At 41.4% G+C, this 24,312-nt stretch overlaps 3 protein-coding genes and 1 long non-coding RNA gene across 6 annotated transcripts; 1 reads left to right on the top strand and 3 right to left on the bottom strand.

The window, feature by feature from the left end:
- Positions 1-1,573: 1,573 nt before the first annotated feature.
- On the bottom strand, positions 1,574-4,663 carry LOC147755211 (uncharacterized). 3 transcript variants are annotated; one of them, XM_086990618.1, is made up of 3 exons: positions 4,514-4,663; positions 3,280-3,545; positions 1,574-2,958 (listed from the first exon to the last, which is right to left on the bottom strand). In XM_086990618.1, the coding sequence occupies exons 2-3, from the start codon at positions 3,532-3,534 to the stop codon at positions 2,026-2,028; spliced, it is 1,188 nt and encodes a 395-aa protein (XP_086846744.1). In that variant the 5' UTR covers positions 3,535-3,545; positions 4,514-4,663; the 3' UTR covers positions 1,574-2,025. The 3 variants fall into 3 exon arrangements, with proteins under 3 accessions (XP_086846744.1, XP_086846743.1, XP_086846745.1); XM_086990617.1 differs by lacking the exon at positions 4,514-4,663 and adding an exon at positions 4,318-4,466; XM_086990619.1 differs by lacking the exon at positions 4,514-4,663 and adding an exon at positions 4,271-4,404.
- A 53-nt stretch (positions 4,664-4,716) lies between these two features.
- On the top strand, positions 4,717-8,205 carry LOC147755210 (uncharacterized). Its single transcript, XR_015328784.1, has 2 exons — positions 4,717-4,785; positions 5,509-8,205. It is a non-coding gene; the product is annotated as an uncharacterized LOC147755210 (long non-coding RNA).
- On the bottom strand, positions 6,197-21,679 carry LOC147755209 (uncharacterized). Its single transcript, XM_086990625.1, has 2 exons — positions 21,540-21,679; positions 6,197-21,289 (listed from the first exon to the last, which is right to left on the bottom strand). Exons 1-2 carry the CDS (start codon positions 21,677-21,679, stop codon positions 21,118-21,120), a joined length of 312 nt encoding a protein of 103 aa, XP_086846751.1. The 3' UTR covers positions 6,197-21,117.
- Positions 6,197-24,250, bottom strand: LOC111250769 (oxidation resistance protein 1A-like). Its single transcript, XM_022806497.2, has 2 exons — positions 21,091-24,250; positions 6,197-13,778 (listed from the first exon to the last, which is right to left on the bottom strand). The coding sequence occupies exon 1, from the start codon at positions 24,036-24,038 to the stop codon at positions 21,726-21,728; it is 2,313 nt and encodes a 770-aa protein (XP_022662232.1). The 5' UTR covers positions 24,039-24,250; the 3' UTR covers positions 6,197-13,778; positions 21,091-21,725.
- Between the last annotated feature and the right edge of the window lie 62 nt (positions 24,251-24,312).

The raw sequence follows: 24,312 nt of genomic DNA, 5'->3' as shown, positions 1-24,312 counted from the left end.
ATAATAATATATCTCCCGCGTCTACGTAATAAATAAATTAACTAATATAAATATGTAAAGTTCAGTGCTCATCTATTTGTTTTTCATTAGATGGTATAAGTTATTGCTATTCTTAGTAATATTATGAATTGAAGAGCAAACACCAGACCTCTGTACTGGCGCGCGCATATTCGACGGGCTCGATAACTCGGGAGAATGACTAACTGCTCTAGAGACAGCCTCTTACTCTAAAATGTAGTTATTAATATTGCAAAATTTCTACAGAATCCTGCGGAATACCTGGCACTCAATATTACCTTAACAGAGATGTTCTAACTGCTTGAGTAAAGGGGCTCTCCGCAAGCGTGGAAAGTCGTCTCTCAGTAGGTTGTGTTCAACGACTTGTATAGCCCATTTTCAGTGAAGACGCTCTTTAGTAAAATAGAGAATCTCAAAATGTATAAATGTAAGCAATTAGGCACAAAAAAAGCATGCTGTGGATTACTACAACGATCCTTTCTTTATGAATGCTTATCAGAGGCTATATCATCCAGTTCGAAGAGAGGGCGTGAAACACAGAGAAATCTGTTTTTAGTCGGAATCAGTCAAGCTGGATTTGACCCTTCTTGTGATATACACAATTTTGGGCGGTTAGCAATGGCTAGTCCTTCCTATACTACTAGTGGTAACGTACTTACAAACTAAATTTAGAAACATACGAACGTGTAAAACCGTGCGTAGACACAGTTCGTTTCATGTTGAAAGCGGTCTGCCGTTCAGAGCAATGCTTAACGGCAGCAGCATCTGATGCCCTTCACCAACGTCTTAGTGTTTAAGTAAAAAGCCATAACACTTAACACGGCCAAAACTATATAGACATTTTTCGTTCGCCGATCGCATTTAGATGGGTCTGATAATGCGCGCTCACCTTTACCTGTCATCCAGAGAGCTAGCTATATCTAACGAAATCCCCGCTGGGATTGAAGTCTTTGATAAAACCTATGTTGCTGATGCTTCTATTGTAGGCGAAACATGGCATGTGAATGCAAGTACGTCCTGCGTTGCGATCGATTTGCGCGTTGTTACTAACTAAAAAAACCTGATAAAAACGCTGGGTATTGCCAATGTCAATCAAACATTAGTGTTGCAAACGTCCACGTAGGCAAGCATAACGTGTTGACGTTCGAAAATGCCCTGAAGACCAGTGATTAAAACCTACTATAAAGTTTATTCTTAACAATTACTAGAAACCTGTAATTTTACGTGTTTTTCGCGACAAAACGTTTGCCCGTTGTCCTTTTTCCTTCCCTAAATTGACACATTAAGAAGCGAAAGCATTTCGCACCTTATAGGTTACTTTAGGCGTATTCTAATGCGTGTCTTGTTATTGGCTGCCGAGGTAAATTTGTCTATGATCAACTGTTGTCTCTTTCAAAAATTTAGCCCCTCTTAATTGGGGCACGTATTGTATTCGCTGTACTGAGAAGTATTCTCCACTCATGCGGTCTTTTCGTGGTAAGAGAGTGCAGCTTCCATGCTGATCAAAAATGACTGAAACATTCTACAAAATTTTGAAACAACAAGTCGTCGGCGATTCCCAAATAACCCGTTCTTTATTCATTATATATAGATGCTTGAATGCACCCTCAATGTGCGTAGTCTTGCATAGACTACTACGCAAGATGACCAGTATAAACTAACCGAATATACCTAATAAGTTATGAAGTATTCATGCATCTGTTTCGTCTGTAGGGATTGAATCACTTTTTAATCTAAAATAGCCTGGCATAGATGTCTTAAGTCAGCAGGCTACGACGCACTCAGTATTGTCGGGAGCCTGCTTCGCTCGGTCGGTTAAAAGTTTAGAATGTAGAATTATAAGGTGGTCATTAAGATTGAGCCAACAAATTTTTTATGCAGTCCAAATATGCAAACAATCTGTACTAAGTGCAAGGAAAAAGTTAAGCACTGGTAATCTATAAAAGTATGTGATTTCCGAAGGCGCTTAGTAACCCTTCATATATATATATATATATATATATATTCCTAAATTTGACGTGCTCGCGCTCTTCGCACGACATCTCTAAGTTCGTTGACAGTCATTTCGATAATCGTGTCGTCCCCGGTAGAGGGTCCTCCTTGTGCCCTTAATGGCTCTGGTTCAATGGCATTTAACTCAACAAGGAGATTGGGCTCATTTCTATAAACACTTGAATTTCGCTGATAGAAGTTTGCAGCAGGATGAGCGAGGAATTGTTGATGATGAAGGCCTGAATGATATAGTCCGGCGCCACCCGAATGATGAGTTGTGTGCGGGAAACCTGCAGCCTGACATGCCGATCTCATCGTATTCCATCCTTGAAATGCTCGAGCGTCAGTTAAGTTCCCAGTCGGAAAAGTGTGTTGAGATATCATACAGGGCGCACCTGGACATATAGGGACGTGAGGATTAATAGGAGCATGACAGAATGGGTCCTGAGATAACGACGTTACACTTGTTGAGCCTACGACACCTTTGTAAGCTCGTCTTGAGAAGCCATCCTCAAGACTTCTTGTACGAGACCGTGGTTCGGGGACATCGGAGTCATCAGTTTTGTCTTCGAGATTGCTATTGCTGGCTGCACGTCGGAGTGCCGGTCTTCGCGGTATACGAGGCGACTCTTCCCCCCCATCGCGATGATTTGAAGGTTGCGTAGCATTGCTTCGTTTAAAGTTCCGCTGCCTTTTAGCAGCCTCCCCAACGAGCGTCACAGCATTCGGCAGAGGCGGTTTTCGTATACATACGAAGTTCCAAAATCCAATCTCCACACGCACGCTATCGCCTTCACGGACCAAGCTGAACTCGGTATCAGGAGGCATATGGATGAGCCGAAAGCCTAGAGGCGTCGATAGACCTTCAACATGAATTTCTCCCTTTTCGTCATTGTAGTCTATTTTAGAAACTACACCATTAAACTCCATATCCTCTGCAAGAACCACCTGTGAAAGATAATGATACAGATAATATTTACACAGCATCAGATCTTGCTTACTCAAATTGTATAAGTGCAGTATCTAACAGCTTTATGTAGGCCCACTGTAGCCGACATAGAATTTCAGTCTTTACATCTTTCAATTTGGTATTAGGAGAGCTTGTACCAGTATTACTTTTAGTTAGAATCGCTCAATACTGTCGGTTAATTGTGCGTTTGTGGATCAGGTAAAATAAAGATAGCAGAGATTACAATGGTCAACGGCAAATTTTTTTTTACACTTCCAGACACTTTTAAACGATATTCGTTACCACGTTCAGTTACTTACATTGATGGCCCGGCGACGTTGAATGACTTTGTCGTCCTTCTGTACTTTTGAGGTGCGGATCATAAAGGTAACGATTAGGCCAAGCTGAATGTCCGATAGATATCTGGGGTCAAGCAGAACGTCGGCATAGAGAAACGGAATTACGTCGTTTATACGGTCCGTACGGTTTACCTTGATTTCGCCTTCTCGACAATCGCGATTTAAATGTACAATGACGCCTCGAGCCGGACCGTCTGCTGTCAGAACTGTGGACATTTTCGCAACACCTGCAATAGAGGTGGTAACTTATTTATTTTTGAACGATACACACGTCACATAGAGAAATAGTATTTAGTCTGATATTGCACTTAAGCACGGTTATTCTCATACGTTTACTTGTGCAGTGATCATGCTGCAGCCTGCAGCTCACTCACCATAAAAGTACCACCGCAATAATAAATGTGCAGAAATGTTACTACTATACACTAAATATCGAACGGCTGTATTTCTTTTCTCGCATGGCTTACACTAAAGATAAGTAAGTAAAGCATGTATATATATATCGAAATCATAGCATACGCCAATAGGTGTCACTTGAAAAAAGGCCATAAACTGTGGAAATCCTAGTCTCGTTTTTGCTGGACGTAATTTGCGTACGAATAGGTGAAAAATAAAGTTGAAGCAGAGAGTCCAAACAAAAATAGGGTGAAATATGTCGGTAACTTATTGTGGGCGCACATGTTAACTCGTATTTTAAACATGGTATGCTTGAATGAGTCACTGAAGGGCGAGCAAGGAATAATAGTTTCTTCCGTTCAGCTACCCATGGAGCTGCCGGTGATACTTCAATACGAAGAGGAAACTTTTCCGTATATTAAGCTAAATAGATATAGCTATATTTTACGATGATTGGCGCCAAACAATCACTAGCTTTAAATGTATAGCAACGTACTGACTGCAGAACAGTCATAGTAACAACAGTACACAGCTAAGCTATACTTGCGATACTTACATTAACAGAACCAGCTCTTGAAGGGTAACGTAACGCCTAAACATTACCTGTATCAGATTCAGTCCACTGATCAAACTGCGGCGCAGTATATTGACACATCATTGATGCCCACACTATAAGCATTCATCGTATTTGCTCTCAATTTATATGGGTATTTCTCGTAGTTAGCGCAAGGGGAACAATTGCACACGATAAAAACATTGTGACCCGTTTCAAATTAAGAGGAAATCAAGTTAAACCTACCTTACAAGTCGCGTGTACCAAGAGAGACTGCAGTCGTCGGACTGGTTAGACACATACACATACACAGATTAGGGAAAAAGACCTGCTAGCCGTTAGTCAGTACTACGGATGATGATGACAATATGATACGATCCAACATGCGCGCGTGCATCTTCTGCAGACGCTACGTCAACAAGCAAATGAACTATGGCAAACAAACATGTAAATAGGGCAGGGTAGCTGGCCATGCGTGTTTTGGCATAACAATCGCGGCACGTTGCCTCCTAAACTGTGTGAGTTCTTGTTTGTATGCATGCAAACTATTATTCTCTACGTCATATCAAATTCGACGGTGTGAAAACTGCTAAATAACTAATAAGTTCCAAATATAACGCAATTAATGAGATTCAAGTTAGAGAAAATTATACTAAATAGTACAAGATATACCGGTTCGCGGTATATCTTGTACTACATATCGAAAACGTAAATGAAGCTCATTTAAGAGATCGTATTCTCGTTAATTTGGCTTTAATGTACTTAACTGAAAATAGCATGAAATTATCTGCTGTTTGATAATACGACGATATTAGCGATAAATTCACAGGTACAGTTCGAAGATGACAAGCGTGTTTTTCTGTGATCTTTGGTCACGTATTATATAGTCTTACTGGCTCAGCGAAGAGTTCAGGCTGGATATTTGTAGCGCTTAATTAATGAAGGTAATCACGCTTATATATATATATATATATATATATATATATATATATATATATATACGGGTATGAGGATCCGGAAGAATCAGGTGCATGGCCCGATTTCTGAACATGGGCTATCACATTATCCCGTCATTAAGTAAAATGTTTGACGGTTTACTTTGAAAGAGATTCAACTCGAAACGGATAAACTCGTTTCTAGCCGGCTTTAGCCGGGAACAAATTATATCAGCGTAACGATATTAAAATCCAAGTATAATAAGCTTACAATATATGTTTCTTTTTTTACCTGTTTTTCAACAGTTGTCCAATGCTATTATTCTGCAAAAAAAATCTACCGATCGAGGATCTATGTTTAAAAGACAAGCAAGCAGACAAAGAAACAGTGCAGTAATCGACAGGTTCTCTAATGTCACCACTAATAGAAAAACTTCAAAGATGGTATTGTAGACTGAGCATGGCAGTGCCTTTCTGACTTAAGTTTATATTAGGCTATCGATTTCTAGACCTAACTATTTAGTCAAATTACCGAATATCTATCGAGTGCTGACAAAAGGTCGAAAATGATAGTTTTGAAAAATTCACTAGCCATTCTATCGTCCTTATCTATAATGAACGACGTTCTATGGCAGCCTTTGCGATTAGCTACTCATCTGAATTTCTTGTCGTTATAAATATTTGTATCGCAAAATTAACTGACACAAACTAAACAAATTCTCCGGAGGAAATATTTCTCAGATAGACGCCGTACAAATCAATGGGCAAAACCTCGTAAATTTTGACAGATAAGCCTCAGAGATTGCCTACCACAAAACGTGACAAGCCGTTGCCCGCGAAATTGTCATTGTCACGGTGTCGTGCTCAGTTTAGTTGGATAGTAACAACTGTTCAAGTGAGTGGGCCGTTAGAAACATGGACAATTGGTTTTAAACACTACATTTTGCCGATCGTACCTAGGTGTTTGCTTATATACGTAATGAAAACACCGTGATTTTAGACTTCTGTTGTTGACGTCGTTTGTGTCAGTTTATTGGTTCCTCTTGTTTTTCTCAATCTTCATCAGCGCACATTCTGCTTTTCTATGTTTTATGCTGCACATCTGCATTGCTATTCGTCCGTTCATCTTATCGGCTCCTCCTTCTGACTTCTTTTTCGCAAGTCTTCGTTCCGTGCCACAAAAGCATCATCATCACAATAATTTGTCGGCATTATGATTTTGCCTTAGCGCAGAACTAGTAATCAAGTGATCGTCATCTATAAGGCGCCAGTTTATGTTTATCGTGACGCCACGCCGGTATGAGCTACAATAACAGCTGCCGCAGTTGGCCTCCAGTTGCGTGGACCTACTTAACAATAGCAGTGACTTCAACTTAAACGTTTCCGTTGTAACTGTAATTACCGTTGTTGTGGTCATCAGCTGCGTCGACTTCTGCCGTGGCCGTCGTTGGTAGTTATAGCTCGCAATTACCGTTTTGACCTTTATTAGCACACTGATTGATTTATATATATAATGGTTATATATATGTATGTCTTTGTGTGTGTGTGTGTGCAGGCATGCGCACGTGAATCAAGGGAAACGGTATGCTTTTATTATATAGTTATTGGTCACTGTTTTGGTGTTCGCCGACATAGCACGTTGTTGTGTCGCGTGTACGTGCGTGTACGTACCCATCAATGTATTAATTAATTTTGCTAAGCCAGTCTTTGTCCGTTTTTGAAGAACTTTAGGACATCATTGACACTACAGCGCATCGTGCATACATGAAAGCGCTGCTTTTCAATAGAGACCGCCTTTGCTTCAGCGGGTTCGAGTGAATATGCCTATGCGAAAGCTCTTAGCGGCTTTCTCGTCCTTCTGTCATAAAGCCATCCATTTTTAATGCCACATCGAATTATGCCTTATCGTAATGCATTTTCACGCCGCTAGATGGTGCCTCCTTCTGGGTCTAGAGGTCTATTATTTGTGAAATCCCCATACGAATTGCCCAAAAATGTCTATACACAATTGGTTAGCAGGACTGCACAGATTCTGCTACTGTGAAACAAGTGCGCGAACACCGTCAAGTTACCTTTTATTTGTGTTCCGCCTTTTCTCAATCAGACACCCGCGATCTCGTGGCAGAACATTGCTCGTCGTCGGTTAAGATAACCGGGTAAGATAGTCGGGTAAGACTATTCACACTAAGCACAGATTCCTTTACATATGTATGCTGCGAGTTCTATGCCCTTATTCATCGTTATTACTCGGTATTCCTTTCATTATTGTTATTGTCGTCGTCATCGTCTTTTATATTGGATAGTTCCTGTTCTCTTCACTGTATTATCGTGCGATAAGACTAGCACGCTGTTACGGTAAAATTTTTATTTCGAAACATATTCACTTAATGTAGATTCTGATTAGTAACGCGCTTTGACAAAATACTCTTAGCCATATGAGAAAATTTCAAACGCTTTGCAACTGCCGTGCATAATCTTCCTATTTAACAGACATTAACGCTTGGGTTTACGACGGTTTACGAGAAATCGTAAGGTGTCGACGATGATGTTGATGATAACAATTCAGATAGGCTTATCATAAAGTAAACTGTTGTTATTGTTATATCTAGCAACAGCCGCAACCTATCAATGGCGAATGGCAGCCTATTCACACACAGGCCGCGATGTCATCGAAGCAAAGGTCTCGATCATCCGTTAAATATCATATAAGGCCTGGTTCTCAGAGACAACTACAGTAACACAGCAATTAAACAGAGAAGAAAGGAAACAGGCTACAACTGTGAGCAAGAAAGTACCGTTGTTGTTGTTGTTGGTGGTGGTGGAGGTGGAGAACAGAGCATGATTTAGAAAAAGCAATTTTTCTTTTAATAAAATGCTTGTCTGTTCAGTTGTTTGAACAAGGAACGAGGTTGAGAACGAACAGATTATTGCATGCTGTCTATTTATTTACTACACTAGGCCATTCTTGTTCATTCGCCAAATGTTACAGCCTGCATTTTATTATCCGATCCCAGATCATGTTAGCTATCTCTGACCTTCTGGGCCAGAAAAATCAACAAAAAAAAAAAGATTAATTTGCTCTATTGATGATAATTAATCGTTAAAAAGATTGTTTAGAGGTCGCCTACCTAAAATTATTCTTATGCTCTATATACAGTCCCCTTTAAAAATTGATTTCAAATAGGGTTGGGAATTGACCAGAAAATAAATAAATAAATGATAACGAAAACGTTAACGAGTTTTTTTTAGTGTTTGTGTGTGTGTGTGTGTCTGTAAGCAGTATTCTTAATACATGAATGACAGAATAACAATGTCTAACAAAAACTAGACATCAGATCGACCTTCCCTCAACATTTGAACAAATATTAGTCTAAATAGAATATTTTCTAACAACCTCCATTCTACTTAATCTCATTAACAAGGGGATCCTATTAAAAAAAAAAAACGTTTACTTAACTACTAAAAGACCATTGTCACGAGTCCCTTGACCATAAAAAATTTACCCTTGCCTTAAATTACAAAAATAGGCATATCTGTAGTGAAAAACACATTTTTTTCGATACCCTTTTTTTTTTTAGCTTAAACCGAGTTCTCACGTGTACACCGAAAATTTTGCAGCTGACAGTACTATTTAAAAATTACCTCGGCGTACGTAAAAGCAAATATCTCTAGCTGCTTTCATAGCTTTTTGACATTTAAAAAGGGTGGAGTATTTTGCTCTTTGATATACTTATCAATCAAGTAGTAGAAGTGATGTAAACAAAACTTCGTGACCCAGACGAAATGTTGACAATAGCCTTACAGAGTATAAGGTATAGAAGCGCATTAGCAAACATAGAGAAACAACAAATGAAAAATTAGAAAAGCAAAGACGGCCACTATACGTCAGTGTGCGCGAATTTGTTGTGTCTAAACAACTCCTTTCAGCTGCAAACTGATGGGGATGCCATTCTTTTCGGAAATAGTTATTCATCTAAAAACCCCCATGAGCACGAACTGGTTATCACTACAGGTGCTTGTATTATTGCTCTTAGTACTATATAACTTTCGCTAGCACAATGATGATGTAGCAATAAGAATATAGCTGCGGCTTCCTACAACACGCACAAACTATCTGCTTCTTATCCTACGGTAATGACTTGCTCAGGTGTTACTCATACTGTTCGAGTACTTTCTCCAGGCAGCACAGCGTGATCCTTGCATGGAAGGCCAAATAGTTCATTGTCATGGTTAAAAGAATGGCGGGCTAGTTTGAATGTGTCTGTACCCTGTTTTTCTGAGGAGACTGCATTGCTTTTTATGAATAGTCTTCAAGCTGATCGTACAGCACGTGGCGACTGGGAAATTGCTCGAAATAATAGGAAAAAATTTTGTTGCATTCTCAGTGCTTACTTATTTCATGGTACTTCACAAGACGTTGCTAATTTTAAAAAAATATTAATTATATTCCGGGTAGTTTATTTCTATGATTTTTGTCACGATCTGTCATAGAACGTACGTGCACCAGTATGAACGCTATTTATCTTGAACGTTCTTTTTTCTACGATTTGTGAGCACTGGCTCTAGCTGACATTATTACAGTGAGCTAAGGGTACACGAAGATGTAGTTAATTGGTGCAGTGAGCCAGGGCGTCTATCCTGTCAACTTAACGATAGCAGTCCAGCAACGTAGCTATACCCTCTTCAGTCGTCTCATAACACCAACTAGGGCAACAGCGCCTGGAGGAAGAGAACAACAACAACAACAACAACAACAACAACAACGAAACACCGGGCCTGTCTGGAAATGGAAAAATAACTTTATTTTGTACAGTAGCATTTTGAAATTTTCTCTCCTCCACTAAACTTGAACTTGATTTAATGCCTCCACGGTTTCGGCATATGGCCAGTTGATGGTTTTCCCTTCGAATGGCATCCCTCTCTGTACGCTTAGAACACTATTCGGGTCGTATCAGCCAGACGAATGATTTCTTGCGACTATCTTGAACTCGGATGACCCGATCTGTTCGATAGTATCTAATGCAATTTTATAGTTAGATAGAGGGTTGAGTAGGACAGTATATCGCAGTTCATCCGAAAAATTTCGTGGGTCGATAGCCATTATTCACCTAATGTCCTTTCAATGTTTTTGATGTTAAGAAGCTTTTTTTAGCAGGGTTTTCTATGTTTCGATCGTTTACCATGGCTAGGTTGTTTGCCAACAGCATTTAATGACCAACTTTAGATAAGCCAAAAACTATACTGATACATGTATGGATAGATATTGTTACAATAAATGTATATCCGGTTTCGGCCGGTTGGTTTTTCCAATCTTCCAGCTGGTCGGTTACTTATAAACGTATTCTTGGGAGACGAGTGGACAACTTCACCAGCGCAAGAAGTTGTTTTGTCCTAACCAACTGCTGCCGCTACCGGTTTTGACAGTTCAGCGCAACACGCATTGGTCGACCATTCTGACTTGCTCGCTCCACCCAGTTCTTCGAACGTGTGACAGCAAAAGAAAAGTTCTGTATTCAATTCAAACTGACTTTATAAACTAACTGGAGCTGTATTACGACTAAGATCAAGAAACATCGTACCCTATGATCTCTGTTAAGTATAATGTGCTGTTTTTTTGATTCTACTGTGACCGAGCTCCCTCTTGGTTATCAGAGCCCGTTTGATGTTGGCAAGAAACGCATCCTTTTGTAGCCATACGTTCGAAGGATTTGTTTAAGGGAAGTCTTATCTCAGTTCCTGCTCAAAAACATTCTAATTATCCGCCGCGGGCATTTTCTCTAAATTGTACCCTACAATAACGCGGCTGCGTAGGTGCTACCGCTCCGCCACGTAACTTCCTGCTGTGGGCACTACTGGCCCGTCACCGGATACGCAAGTCCTTCCAACTATTTGGATGGCCGGCTACGGTCAAAATCAGGGGTTCTCGCCTTTCCATGAATCTACCAACAAGCGGCAAGATAGGTCGTTTATTCTCTCGCCTTCGTACCCTCTCGAGATGCCACCAAAAATGTTATGACGACAGGAACCGACTGCTAGCGACTAGCGATTAACTGGGGCTGAAAGGTATTATATGCCCAGCATAGGCTGAAATCGGAAAAACACCTTTTGCAACAATGTGTTTTTCTTAATATATTTACATAAAATTTATTGTCGCTACTGGACTGTGCTGGTTACTTAGTTTGCTCTGTCGTCCCCGCAATGTCGGCGCGTTCCTTCTACTTCTCTGACTAGCTACCCACTACGCAATTGGCTTCATAGCTTTTCGTTCAATTCTAATCTGAAGCCTCTGAGTACGCAGAAGTTTACTTGCAAAACGTCGCCCTTCTAATCTTCTTGCGTAGTTTTCCTTTTACGCGCGTGACAAACACATTAACTTAAAAGCAACCAATAAAATGCATTGCTTCAAAAACAACCCTTTGAGAAGTTGTATGAAAGCTTGCTTTGGAAAATCAATCTGGTGCTAAATGCATTGAATGTGCATTCGCAGATCCTTATTGGCCTCTCGTCTTAACATGTTCGCTGTTTCGAAGGCGATAAGTGGCCTTCACCGTTTGTTGCGCGACTATAATCGTCGGGATCTTTTTTCAGATCTTGTCTAATTGCGCTTTTCGGTCCAACATCGCTGATAACGACGGCAACATTGCTTCTCTGCGTCCTCAGGTCTCTAGAAGAGTGCATTTCCGCTCCGCACCTTACGGCGTCCTTAATTTTACCCAACTAACCTCTAGAAATCGGTCGATCGTCCGTTCACCGATTGGCACTTTCACCATAGCAATAGGATCGTCGACTTTCGTCGGAGGGAGATGACAGAGTGCATCACTACGTTTTGTGGATTCCGCCTTTCAACCAAGCTACCATCACCATTTGCGGTTGCAATGCGTCCCTTTGTCGCCCACTCATCGTTCATTTCGGCAGAACCCTTCTTGCCGACCTCGTTGTACGACATGTTGATGGTGCCGGTGTTGCTGTTATCGTTAGTTTAGCACAAATACAAAATATGTCATATAGTTTTTTTAAATATATTGAATTCTATATATACTTCTTTCTACCAGCGGTGCAATAACTTACACCTCTTTCCATCATAATGGATTCTCTCTCTCTGTCTCTCTCTCTCTCTCTTTCTCTCTCTCTCTCTCTCTCTCGCTCTGTATGTATGTATATATATATATATATATATATATTTATTTATTTGTCGCTTGCTCGCTCTCTCGTTAACTCACGTTCTCGCCCTCTATATATATGCGTATATATGCGTGTGTGTATGTGTGTGTACGTGTGTATGTGTGTGTGTATACAGCGTGTGTATTTAGACTACGAACGTCCAGTGCAATATTAATTGCCAACTGGTGATCAGTACAGAGGTGTGATGGCGGTCAACTGCGAAACATTTGCGTCGCCAGTGTGTCCGTTATGTCCGTGTTACGTACTGCTGATGATACTGTTGTGGTTGTTTTTGTTGCTATTACAGGTTATATATGCTACTGGCGCTTCCGGTTCTGTTTACTCGGTTAACGGGCTGTTATTTTTTTGTTAAGCCATGAAATGGGGCGCTGTTTGTTTGTGTGCATTTCTCGCCTGTTTTCCCCCTTTATGTCTAACACTTGATGGTCATTGTTGGTGACCAGCCATTCTCTCCATCGGTGTTCCGTTAACTGTTTACCGTCCATCACCATTTGTTTCCAATATCGTCAACGCCTGCCGTTGCTATTGTTAATTATGTATTCGTTTAGCTATATATCTTCTGCCGCCCGGTACTGACAACCTTTGCTAATACGATATCTTTCCAGTATGCATATTTATTATCATGTTTGTTTGTGTGTCTATGCGCAAAGTTACAACATGAAGAGCTGCTTTATTCACGCGATTGCTTGTCGCTGCCGCAGAACACGTACCGGCTGATATTGTTCCGTACTGTTTTTTTTTTTCTGAAAGTGAGACGCGTCATCCCTCGCCGTACAGTTAGTCATTGAGAGTCAATAGCTCCAGTTTTGTTATGAGTCCTAATTGATCCTCGTTCAGTCCTATACGGACTGTTCATTCGTTTGTGGTGAATGAGCAAAGCATTGTCAACTGTTGTTGCTTCAATATTAGGACCGTCTACTATTGAACGTCGTAATAAATAACAGGACCCATCGAGTGCTGCTGTTTACGAAGTTCGTTGTTCGCAACAAGCTTTGTCTGCTCCGTCTGCGGCTTACCACAAATGATTATGTTCAAAGAAGGACCACTCCATCACAAAAGTATCCTTTTTGATAGAATGGCGCATAGTGGTTTTGTACCGACGAGTCCGACAATCAGACTGAACAATAAACAGCTATTCGGCGTTGATAATACCGTTTGATTGTACATTGATCGTCCTCAAATATCAAGACTTGATAAAACTTTATCATTTTTGATTGCCTACTTTTGCTTATACGACAATGCGGTCTCTGTTCCCTATGCGCCATGATGTGTAATAAATACATCATCCATCCTGAAATTGCAGTACGTAGCCTTCAACTGCAAACCATCAAGTACTTCTCACCCTGCATCACATTAAAGGATCAAATACTTGTTTACTTCAGAATACTTGTTATCTGAAAAGAGAAAAAGATCAGTCAAACTGTTTTATAATTAAATAATCCGCCAATAATAACATTGCGCCGTGCATATGTCATCTCGTCGTATCGATTGAGGGCGTAATACCATATGATGCAACGGGGCCTATCGACAGGGAAACTCGTTCGGATTTGTATATACAAATTCTTCTGATAAGACAACAATCAGCTTTGCAATCGCCAACGTAGCCTATTTGGCACTGAAGTGCTATTAAGCATATAACAACTGTTTAACGGCTGAAACAGTATGTATAAATGTACGTGTTACATGATAATCAACTGCTAAGGACAAAACCAAACGGGTAGATGCTTCACCGGCAGCTGTACCCAACTGGGTCATCTGTCTATATATGGTATCATCAGGGACAGCTGGTACCCTGAGCCGTTGGCCATATACGAGCTCAATAGTAAAGCAATTAACATTGGGTTCGACGGATAGATCGATTGATAGATAAGTTCCTGCGGTAGTTGTAGTAAAGGAGGTGTAGCGGAATTCGGTTTGTTTAAATATCATACCAAACGTATCACGTTCGAAACGATCACTGATCGGTTCCTGAAGTGTTTGGCTGAGCCATTTTCAATTGTCATACTATTGCGTCTTTACCACGTAAAAGCAAAATGATCTTATAGAGGTACATCTAAGAATGTTACAGTTAGTAGTCTCTGTTTCACTCGCAGAACATAGAACCCTTGTTGTCGACATTAATAGGGTGAATACTATTCATGGCGGACATGATATCATGTAAACTATCTCGCAAAGCAACGTCCTGTGAGTCAATACTGCTGTGAACTTGATAATTGAATACTTGTTATTTTACATGTCTCTGTTGCCTTTGCTTTTGCAGATTTTTTTATACGTGCGTCATAGCCTTGAGTCGCTCTAGTTGTACAGCCTTTGAATCAGAAGCGTTTGACTGGGGCTGAACAGCAGCATCATCCGCATAAGAAACGCCTTATAGCTTCGTGTGTGGTGGTCGTCGTTTTCACCATCGACTGAGCGGGAACAATAGAGAAAGTTGTTGCTAGTGGCGTTTTTTTTGTTTTTCCCAACTGTTGCTACTACAGGTGAACCGGACTAAGGACGCAGGTCCTATACACTAGCGTAACTGCAAAAATAGGACGTCAGAATGTAGATTAGCTTCAATTATCTTGCGAACTATGAATAAATGAATGAATGAAACCCGCATCAAGGTGCCAATAGACGTCCGAGGGCATTGTTTCAACAGTCATTATCAAAACAAAGTCAAACTGCATTTCGTTAAGCTCACCCCAGTACTCCGGAACATTTGTATTAAGAATGTTACACGGTTCAATATGATTCAATGAGCAGGTCTCACTTGAATCTTTGCTGGGCTTCGCTTAGCATAGCAACACAGATCACTTTGCCAAAGCATTTATAGCAGGGAACACAGATTAGCAGTGTTAACGCAGCGTGTTTGATAAATGCACTGTTACACTTAGGAAAATTAACCTGAATTTTTCTCTCTGCCGTGGACGGTTACCGTAGCTAAGAGGAGCAATAGGAAATCACGAAGGTAGATTGATGCGTCTAATTCCTGCTCATAGAACCTTCTCTGATAAAAGCTTGTATCGCCTTGTGTAGCCTTAGTACTACTACTGTATTTGACTTGTGTCCCAGCTTCTGATAAGAACTGACAATACCTATACCTTCATTTTAGTTAGTGTTGTAGTAGCCTGATGGGTTTTCACTGCGAGCACTTCATTGGTCCTTGAAATCATTGTCCTAATGTCCATTCTTTGATTAGCAAATCTGCTCGTGAAATCAGACCAGATATAACAACGTGTCCTTACAACACAAGTTATTATTGTTGGTAGCTCTATTGTATTGAATATGAATCAAATGTTAAAAGAGAGAATTAAATGTTTGCTTCATCCATAGCTCGTCGAGCTCGGATACTTTTTGTGCTAGACTATATTGGACAGAAGAAACGTTAGATCGAGAAGCAGTAGCAATTTTGTCTGCTTTATGTTTGCCTCAAGGCAAGACGGTTATATAGAACGAGATTACAAAACAGAACTTTTATATTCGAAATTTGTCTGCATGTGAAACAGTAGCGAAGAGCACTGGACAACTAGAAAAAGAATTATATACAGGTAAGAGGACCAAGATATACCGAAGATGTTTGTTGTTTTTGTTTTAATCCTTATGTGAATATTTCTGCGTTTGTTGTTGGTGTTAGTACAAACGTTTCAGCTGTTGTAGCAGCTGGTGATAAGCTGACACTGTTAACTGGTGGAGTATAATCTGTAGTAGCTGTTACTTGCTCAGCCGAATGCCATCGTCCTCTATATCTTATTTTGCTTAATAATGCGTCTTCAGTAACGTATCAGTCAACAGGTAGGCAATCAATCAATCAATAAGTCAAATATGGATTGTCATCTCTCAACGATACGGGACTCACCGAAATGGCATAACATCTTTCTTTGCACAATGTGTACAAACAGACAGACAAAACCAGTTTGGAAAAGTCGCCTGCGCTGCCACGTTTTTAACAATGTACTATGAATTCCATTGGCGAAACGATGATGTTACTTTAAGCGAGCACTCCCATAGCCTCAAATCTAACCACATACAGATTGAGAATAGAATGAACCCATTTATAGTAAAATAAAACACTTTCTAGTGGTAAATAAACATAAAACAAAGAAGTCACCGTGTCGAAAACGGATAGAGTTGCGCAGATTTCCCAACAAAAAAAAACAACTATACCATTACAGAAGAACAGTTTTCAGGGTATTAAGATAATTAAAACCAGCTTTTTGTTAAGTGGGGAATTTGCGTTCCAGTAAACGAACAATGGTACTGTTATATAAAGAACGCGTCTATAAACGGTACCATTCATAGAGATTGTAGGAGGATAGTAGGCTATTAATACAAAGAAGTCAAATAATAATGAATACCTCTATTAGTATACCATATAACAATCACAATCGTAATTTTAAATTTTGTACAGTTATATATATTATTCGGTTACTCATGAATGAGCCTACGTGTGTCAATATTGTATTTAGCACACACACACACACACACACACACACACACACACACACACACACACACACACACACACACACACACACACACACACACACACACACACACACACACACACACACACACACACACACACACACACACACACACACACACACACACACACACACACACACACACACACACACACACACACACACACACACACACACACACACATACTCACTCATATACACACCCACACACACCCACACACACCCACACACACACACACACACACACACACACACACACACACACACACACACACACACACACACACACACACACACACACACACACACACACACACACACACACACACACACACACACACACACACACACACACACACACACACACACACACACACACACACACACACACACACACACACACACACACACACACACACATACTCACTCACATACACACTCACACTCAGACCACACACATACTCACAGACACCCACACGTACACACACACACACACACACATGCATACATACATACATACAACACGCCTAACTCTTTTCCTCGTCACAGTTCCTGGCAGATCCTGCGTACGAAGGCTCCATTTAGCAGGCAGGATCAATTTGCCGGCTTGGTGTTAGCGACCACCTTTGCTGGCAGAAACTGATAAATTATACTGTTGTAAACGTGTGCGCGTGGGTAGAAAGTAGTGGTACATTGAGTGTGCTACTTCTTTTTCCGCTTATCCTAATTTTTTGCCTATAGAACTAGAGAAACAGCAGCAACACGGCAAAAAAAAAAAACGGTCATTTAGTGACGTTACTAACTTAAGTACCTGTGACAGCTAAAGGACCGCAAACGTAAATCGAGCGTAGAACCGAAATACGTCTAACCTTTAAAAAGCAATAAGTAAGTGTTCTTACTAAGTACGTAAAGGAGAGCAGATAGCAAATAGTGAGAGCTAGCTAAAATAAATGAATCTTGTTTAGATTCATAAAGGAGCAAAGTGCAAAGTAGCTTTATAAGGAGTCAACTTCAGCGGACAAAAGCAAATAAAAATAGCACTTGATGCTGTTAGTTGATGAACGCATTCTAATTTCAGCCGCTCAAAACTGCTACAGTATAAGGCCAGTAGTCGTATCAAAGCATACTTGAGCTAGACTGTTTAGCTAACCGTTCGAAACTATTTCGCGAGTAATTGTTGAATTACCTTATGATACAGACTAACGTATTATAACTAGGTAGAATGCACAACATCACAAGCAGGTCAGAAAATACGTTCATCGTCAGCGCAACAAAATACCTAAGTTGAGAACGTACTCAAGGCGTTTTCGACTACTACATCAAGTTTTTTTTTTTTTTTTTTTTTTTTTTTATAATACGTAATGACGTAACACAATAGCCGTTATTTGTTGTGAAGGGCTTGAAGGCCCAACCCGATTTGATCTGTACATATTTATTTGCATGCAGCCAGTAGAATATCAGAAAATGACGAATTAATTTAAATATAGAATTGAAATCGAATACAGACAAGTCACCGGTACTGGGTAGAGGAAGTCGTCTACATGCCCGTAAAGGAAGACAGGCTATTAAACAATAACAATAATAACAAAAGAAGAAGATCAGAATTAACTGATTATAAACTATTCTAAACAGCTGAACTCAAAAACTTTGATTTGAGCGATGATCTGAGGTTTCCTAGTAACTGTCGCTGCCATTGTAACTTGTCATAGCATCGAGGACTGTCGCCTAACAAGAGCTACTTTTTTCGCCGAGAACTTCGAAAATCACATCAGTGGTATATTGTAGTATAGGAGCGATATTTCCTCAATTAGTTTGTCTGCTGCTGTTTTCTCATTGCATTTATGATTATCACCGATTACAAATAGGTGGCTCGATTGTGATTTCTACGAAACATGTGTATAAAATACTGGAGTTCTTGTATTTCGATTTGATACGATGGACAATGAGAAGTGAAAGAAGATTGTCAAATTTGCTTCGTTCTAATGGCGTGTTTGTGCTCGTAAGGAAATGAATGATACGCAAAGCCTGTGCTGGTTGTTGAATCACATATTCGGGAAAAAAAAAAAAACAGACTTTATAGAGATACACAGTGAAATAACTATACAAGTTATGCCACTTTCCAGCATGTTATATCCTATTTGTATGGATATTCTAGTAGGAGTTGAACAACCGTCAATGGGGATTATAGAAGCGTGCTTGATTTAGGTAAAGTTGCTTTGGCTCTAAAAACGGAAGTTGTCGATCGCAATACGAACGGACTTTTCACAAGGCCTCAGTTGTTTATCGTAGAGTCGCATAAATAAACAAAAACATTGAATATATCGCAGTAAAAGCATTCAAATCGTGCGGTATTAAAGTCACTCGGCCTTTGTGACTTGAATATGAATTTCCTTAGAATACTGACTAAACCGAGATAAGTACACGGAATAATGCGGACAAGGTAAAATCTTGCTTGCGTCTTAGCCCGACTTATAGCGCGGCCGTTTTTGACACAGCGATGATTGATTTCTGTTATTACGAACTAAAGAACCCAGTTGATTGCTATGAGAAGACTTTTTTGCGAGATCGAGGATTGTCAAAACAAAGTTAGTTAGTTAGTTAGTTTGTTAAAGGCTTTGAGCGTGGCGCTCCTGCACAGTCCTCCACGTCCAGACTTAATAAAGAAAATCGAGTGCTATAGGAGGTTTCTGATACAGATTAAAAATAGTATTCGTAATAGCTCCGTTGTCACTTTTTTTCCGGTCTCCGTTTGTTACGTAACGATCTTTGCTTTGTTTCTGCTTGTTTCCAAGCTATCCTGAATCTCTCAGCAATAATAGTAGGATGATGATGTTGATGTTGCTGCTGCTGATAATCATAAATATATTATTGATAATAATAAATGAATAGCTTCCTTTCTGCCCCCTCCGTTTTTTCTATTTCTCACGTTTGTCGTCAAAGTTATCTCGCGTCCACCACCAGCCACGTCATCATCACCATCATCATCGCCACGGTTGTAACCGTCTACGAAATGGTACTATCAGTCTTACGTTATGTTTCCATCCACAGCCAGATGATATTTCAACTGTCTTGTCGTCAGTTACCCATTTTCTTTTCCTCCTTTTACTACTTGTAACAACATAGTTTGTGTTTGTCGCTTCAGTATATAATATATCTATTCTCTACTGCTATCACAACGATAACATTCAAAATGTATATATAACTGCCGGCGTCGGATTAGCGGTCGGTCGGCCGGTCGGCCATTTCGCCAACAACTTTATCACCGCATCATCGTTTAGACAAACATCGTTCAGTCGCTTTAGTCTCAAGGACCAGCTGACTTTCAACTGCTAGTTATTACTTCATAATAATACTAATGCTACTACTATATAACAGTAGATATATCTATATAGCGCGTGACGCTTTCTAACACATTTCTACCCGTGGTGACCGCTAGCGCTGGGGTGATCGCCTGTCTTCATTTTGATGAGTCTGTATTCGGTCGAATCGAATTCAACTCAAATGATGTTGACTGATTAACCTCATCCTTGTTTGTTTTATCCTTCTTGATTACTTCTCTCAATATGTACTCCACCATTACTCGCAAGTTTTGTTCCGCATTTGACTGAATTCTGACAGTATCATTTTTTGTCCCTGTCATAACGGCTTACCCATAACCCAACTCTAATTGGCCACCCTCGGCATACTAGTTACCGGTGCGATATCCACGGATTCATCCCGACGATCACTGTACCCATAAGCATCTTGATTATTATCATTCAAACCATTATCATCCCAGAACATCCCTCTTATTGTTATATCGATTTAATTGGCTATCCGGTGTTGTTTTTCATTATGCTGATATCTGTAGGGCTTTTGCTGGTATCGGCTGTTGCAGATGTTTTTTTCAACTGATTGAATAAATGAACGAATGATTGATTGATGACTAGATGAGTAGGATCGTCTGCTGCTCTCGACGTGACCTGCTCATGTGGTAGAAACCGCGTCGAAGTAGTGCTTCGATTACCGCATTTATTTTCTTTGCTGGCCATTTTCCACACTGCCGTACTGTTCCGCGCATCACATACCCTACCGTTTCCCAAATTAGCCTTGCCCATAATAACTTCCAACGAGAACAGCGCGGGCTACTGGCGTATTGTCATTGCTGATCGTCTTTCTCCCGGCTGGCGCCTACGGAAATCAACTAGCCAATTTTCATTATATATATATATATATTAGTCATGTCTTTTTTAGCTCATACCTTTTGTGCTGGTTGATATTGTTGCTCTTAGCGTTGTTCGTTGTTGTTAAAGACAACTATTACTGTGTTGTTGGAATCGTTTTTAAGTGACTGAAATGGGGTGTTATTTCTCCTTTTATCGAAGTGTGTGAGTGACCATGTGACGCCACCTTCGGCCTCCTTTCCCGTATCCATACCATCAACATCACCACATCGTATTCTAAACATCAACGAAATTCAAATACGCGCATAGGTATCAGTCATTTTATAGTTATATAATAATAATAGTTTTACACGAATAATATAAATAATAATAGTTATCGTTAGTATCAAGTAATAACGGCTGAAGTACGGTGTGATTGTGGAGCTGCTGCTGCACCTTAACAACTACTGCAACACTGCGCCGTGCAGTAAACGGTGTCTTTCCTCGTTTTATTTTTTGTCACATCACGAGCCGGAGGCTAACGTACCCACAGTATGTCCTGGCCGACGCGTAAATCTTAGTAAAGTAGTTATCACGCCCGAAATTGCCATGCAACACCAGCAGCTCATCTCTCAGTCCCGACATTGCGGTGCTCGCGTTATCAGAATAGCGGAAACCATTATCCATAAGGGCTTGCTTGGCTTTTTGAAGAGTTTCCGCTGCTGACGATGCTCTAGAAGAATCCCCACGCTTCAAGTGACTTGATGACGAAATCGTTGGTTTTTGAGAGCACTTCATTGCTGAAGGTTTTGCACGGTGCTGAACGGCCATAGTAAAGATCTCCATCAAGGTACAGACCGAACTCACCGTCGCCAGAACCAAACACTAGTGAGTCCTGGTTCCCCTTAATAAAATACTGGTTGTCGCCGGACCACGCGTACTTAGTAAACTCAGGCTGGAACGACCAAAGAAACATTTCGCCCGTCCCATAGAAATGATCGCTAGGATGAATACTCTGTGGTACAAAGGCACCGAACAAGGCGCCTTCGGTGTCGGTAATAGCCAGTAAGACGGGTCCATCATGACGTGCCATTTCCCGGTAGAAAGTCTTTAGGCTAAACCCGTGCCGCGTAGTTGAATATACCAGCCTCCAGGCATAGCCTTCAGCGCGAGCCGGAATTTCTTTGTACAACATCTTACGGTGCTCCTCTTCAAGAATCTCGGATTCTCCAACCATCTCGGGCAGCAGAACCTCGTCAGGTGTGAGTGGGTTGAGCAGCTTTGAACACGTGTTGGACGGTGTTTGATTGGAATCGTCTTTAAGTGCAATGACTTCCCACTCACAGGAGGAAAATGACGTGTGCGGCGTGTTAGGACCTTCAAAAAATCGGGGTAATTTAAATGGATTCTTAAATGAACCAACCCGATTGAGAACTCCGGTGAGTGCGCCATCAACGGCGCTTTTCGGCGTGTCAGGCGCCTTCGAGTCGTCGCCCTGTGTGCCATCATCTTTACCCTGATAACCTTGTCGATTTCCTCCGGATCCATCTGGATCGTCCGATTCATCATCGGACTCAATATCTTCGAAACCTCGCTCCTTCAGGTCGAGCTCAATGACATCCCCATACTTTTCCGGATAGTTGCGCTGGAAGAATTTGTACACTTCATCGATCTGATTCCGTGGAATGCCAAACCAGTATTCGCATTTGAGCTTTCGGCGGCCGACCGCGACGGCTGACATCTTGACTACTTTGTTGAGGGGCTTCCCCATTCGGAGACAGAGATACAACATGCCATTGTCTTGAGGCTGGGCTGGCTTCGGTAACAACTTCTCAAGAGCGGCAAAAACTTCCGGTTCCTCAATGTCTCGCACAGAATCAGTCAGTATTGTCTCTGCTCGATCGCCTTCTGAGCGACGTCCGCCAACAATCGGACTTGATGGTGGCGTTTTCGTAGGTCGAGGCGATACAGGTTCCGAGCCAGAATCGGATGATCTTTCATCGCGTTTCGTGCATTCAGCAGCCAATCTGTTTGGGCTGCTTGGTGGTGTTGAAGGTTTTGGCTCGTTTTCCAAATAATACACTTGCACTGGAATATTACAAACAACTCCCTGTTGTTGCTGTTTATATGGCTGCTGTTGATGATGCTTCGTTCGCATGATCGCAATATCAGTGTATAGAGCAGCGCCCGCAATCATGTCAATCGGAGCAGTCACTTCGTAATGTTCAATGCCATGCTCGATCACGATTAAATCCGACACATTCGGACTGAACATGATATTGTTTGGCGTGATGAGTAGCGTTCCTGTCACAACGCCCTGACCGTCAGTTATGTGACGCGCGTTGATTTTCAGCACGTGCGATGGACGGGCGCGTATTGCTACCGCGCCACCAGTAGTCGTTGGCCCAACAGAGCCGCTTTTACCACTACTACCGCCAGCACCCCCAGATGACGCGACCGCTAATCCGACGCCGCCGCCGGCCCCGCCGCCGCCGCTGCCGTCTAATCGTGGAGGCATCATAAGATTTGATAGAATGTCGTTGCTCATGTTATTTGGTTGCGCCGCTGAACCCTGGCCACTTAGCACCTGGGTGGCGTCCACCGAAACTGAGTGCTGCTGCTGCAGCTGATCAGACCCTTCAACTACGGCTTCCGTAGCGAAATCTGATCCTGCTGTTGACTTTACATCAGGGGTATCAGGAAATATAGATACACCACGGCTAGGTGATGCTGGAGCACCCGTTGCGCATGAAGTGCTATCATGCGCTTTGCGTTTTTTAACAGGTATAGAAAGCTTTCTTCCTGGGAAGAGCATGCTGTTCGTAGGAATGCGATTGAGTCGCGCAAGCTCTGAGGGCGTAAGGTCGAACTTGGCCGCGATGGCATTCATTGTCTCACCCGATTGAACCACGTAGCAGATCTTCTCTTCGCTGCTCGCATCGCCCTGGCTCGCGTTGAGGGAGGCATTGCCCGTGGCTTGCGCTGGCGATGGGCTGTTAGCCGTAGCCTGTGAAATCTCGGCGGGTTCGGGCATCCCTAGGGGCATGCCGCGCTGCTCACATAGAGACACCTCTGAACTCCGGACACTACCCCCGTTGACGACAATCTCGACACTTCACTCGCCACTAGCACGCGGCCCACTGGCAAGCAGGCAGATAGATCGACAGTGCGACACTCTCTCGTCAGACACTTTTCCGGACACAATCACAACTACTCACTGGTGCTCCAATTATTCTATCTCACAGCGCCAATGATGATTTCTAACTGTTTGTTGTTGCCATTTTTAGTTCTCTCCTGGCAGCTGATTTCGGCAGCGTAGG

This window comes from Varroa destructor, unplaced genomic scaffold, assembly GCF_002443255.2.
Source record: "Varroa destructor unplaced genomic scaffold, Vdes_3.0 BEIS01000005.1, whole genome shotgun sequence".
Lineage (NCBI taxonomy): Eukaryota > Metazoa > Arthropoda > Arachnida > Mesostigmata > Varroidae > Varroa > Varroa destructor.
Note: the sequence above shows the minus strand (reverse complement) of the source record. Positions and strands in the feature narration are given on the sequence as shown.

Bases quoted from the DNA above. Each gene is read 5' to 3' on its own strand.
- LOC147755211 (XM_086990617.1), bottom strand. From the start codon at position 4,393: ATGCTTATAGTGTGGGCATCAATGATGTGTCAATATACTGCGCCGCAG. The intron at 3,546-4,317 runs GTAATGTTTAGG...CCTCTATTGCAG, and splicing joins GTGGACTGAATCTGATACAG to GTGTTGCGAAAATGTCCACA. The intron at 2,959-3,279 runs GTAAGTAACTGA...TATCTTTCACAG, and splicing joins AACGTCGCCGGGCCATCAAT to GTGGTTCTTGCAGAGGATAT.
- LOC147755209 (XM_086990625.1), bottom strand. From the start codon at position 21,679: ATGGATAATGGTTTCCGCTATTCTGATAACGCGAGCACCGCAATGTCG. The intron at 21,290-21,539 runs GTACGTTAGCCT...GTTGATGTTTAG, and splicing joins TCGGCCAGGACATACTGTGG to AATACGATGTGGTGATGTTG.
- LOC111250769 (XM_022806497.2), bottom strand. From the start codon at position 24,038: ATGCCCCTAGGGATGCCCGAACCCGCCGAGATTTCACAGGCTACGGCT.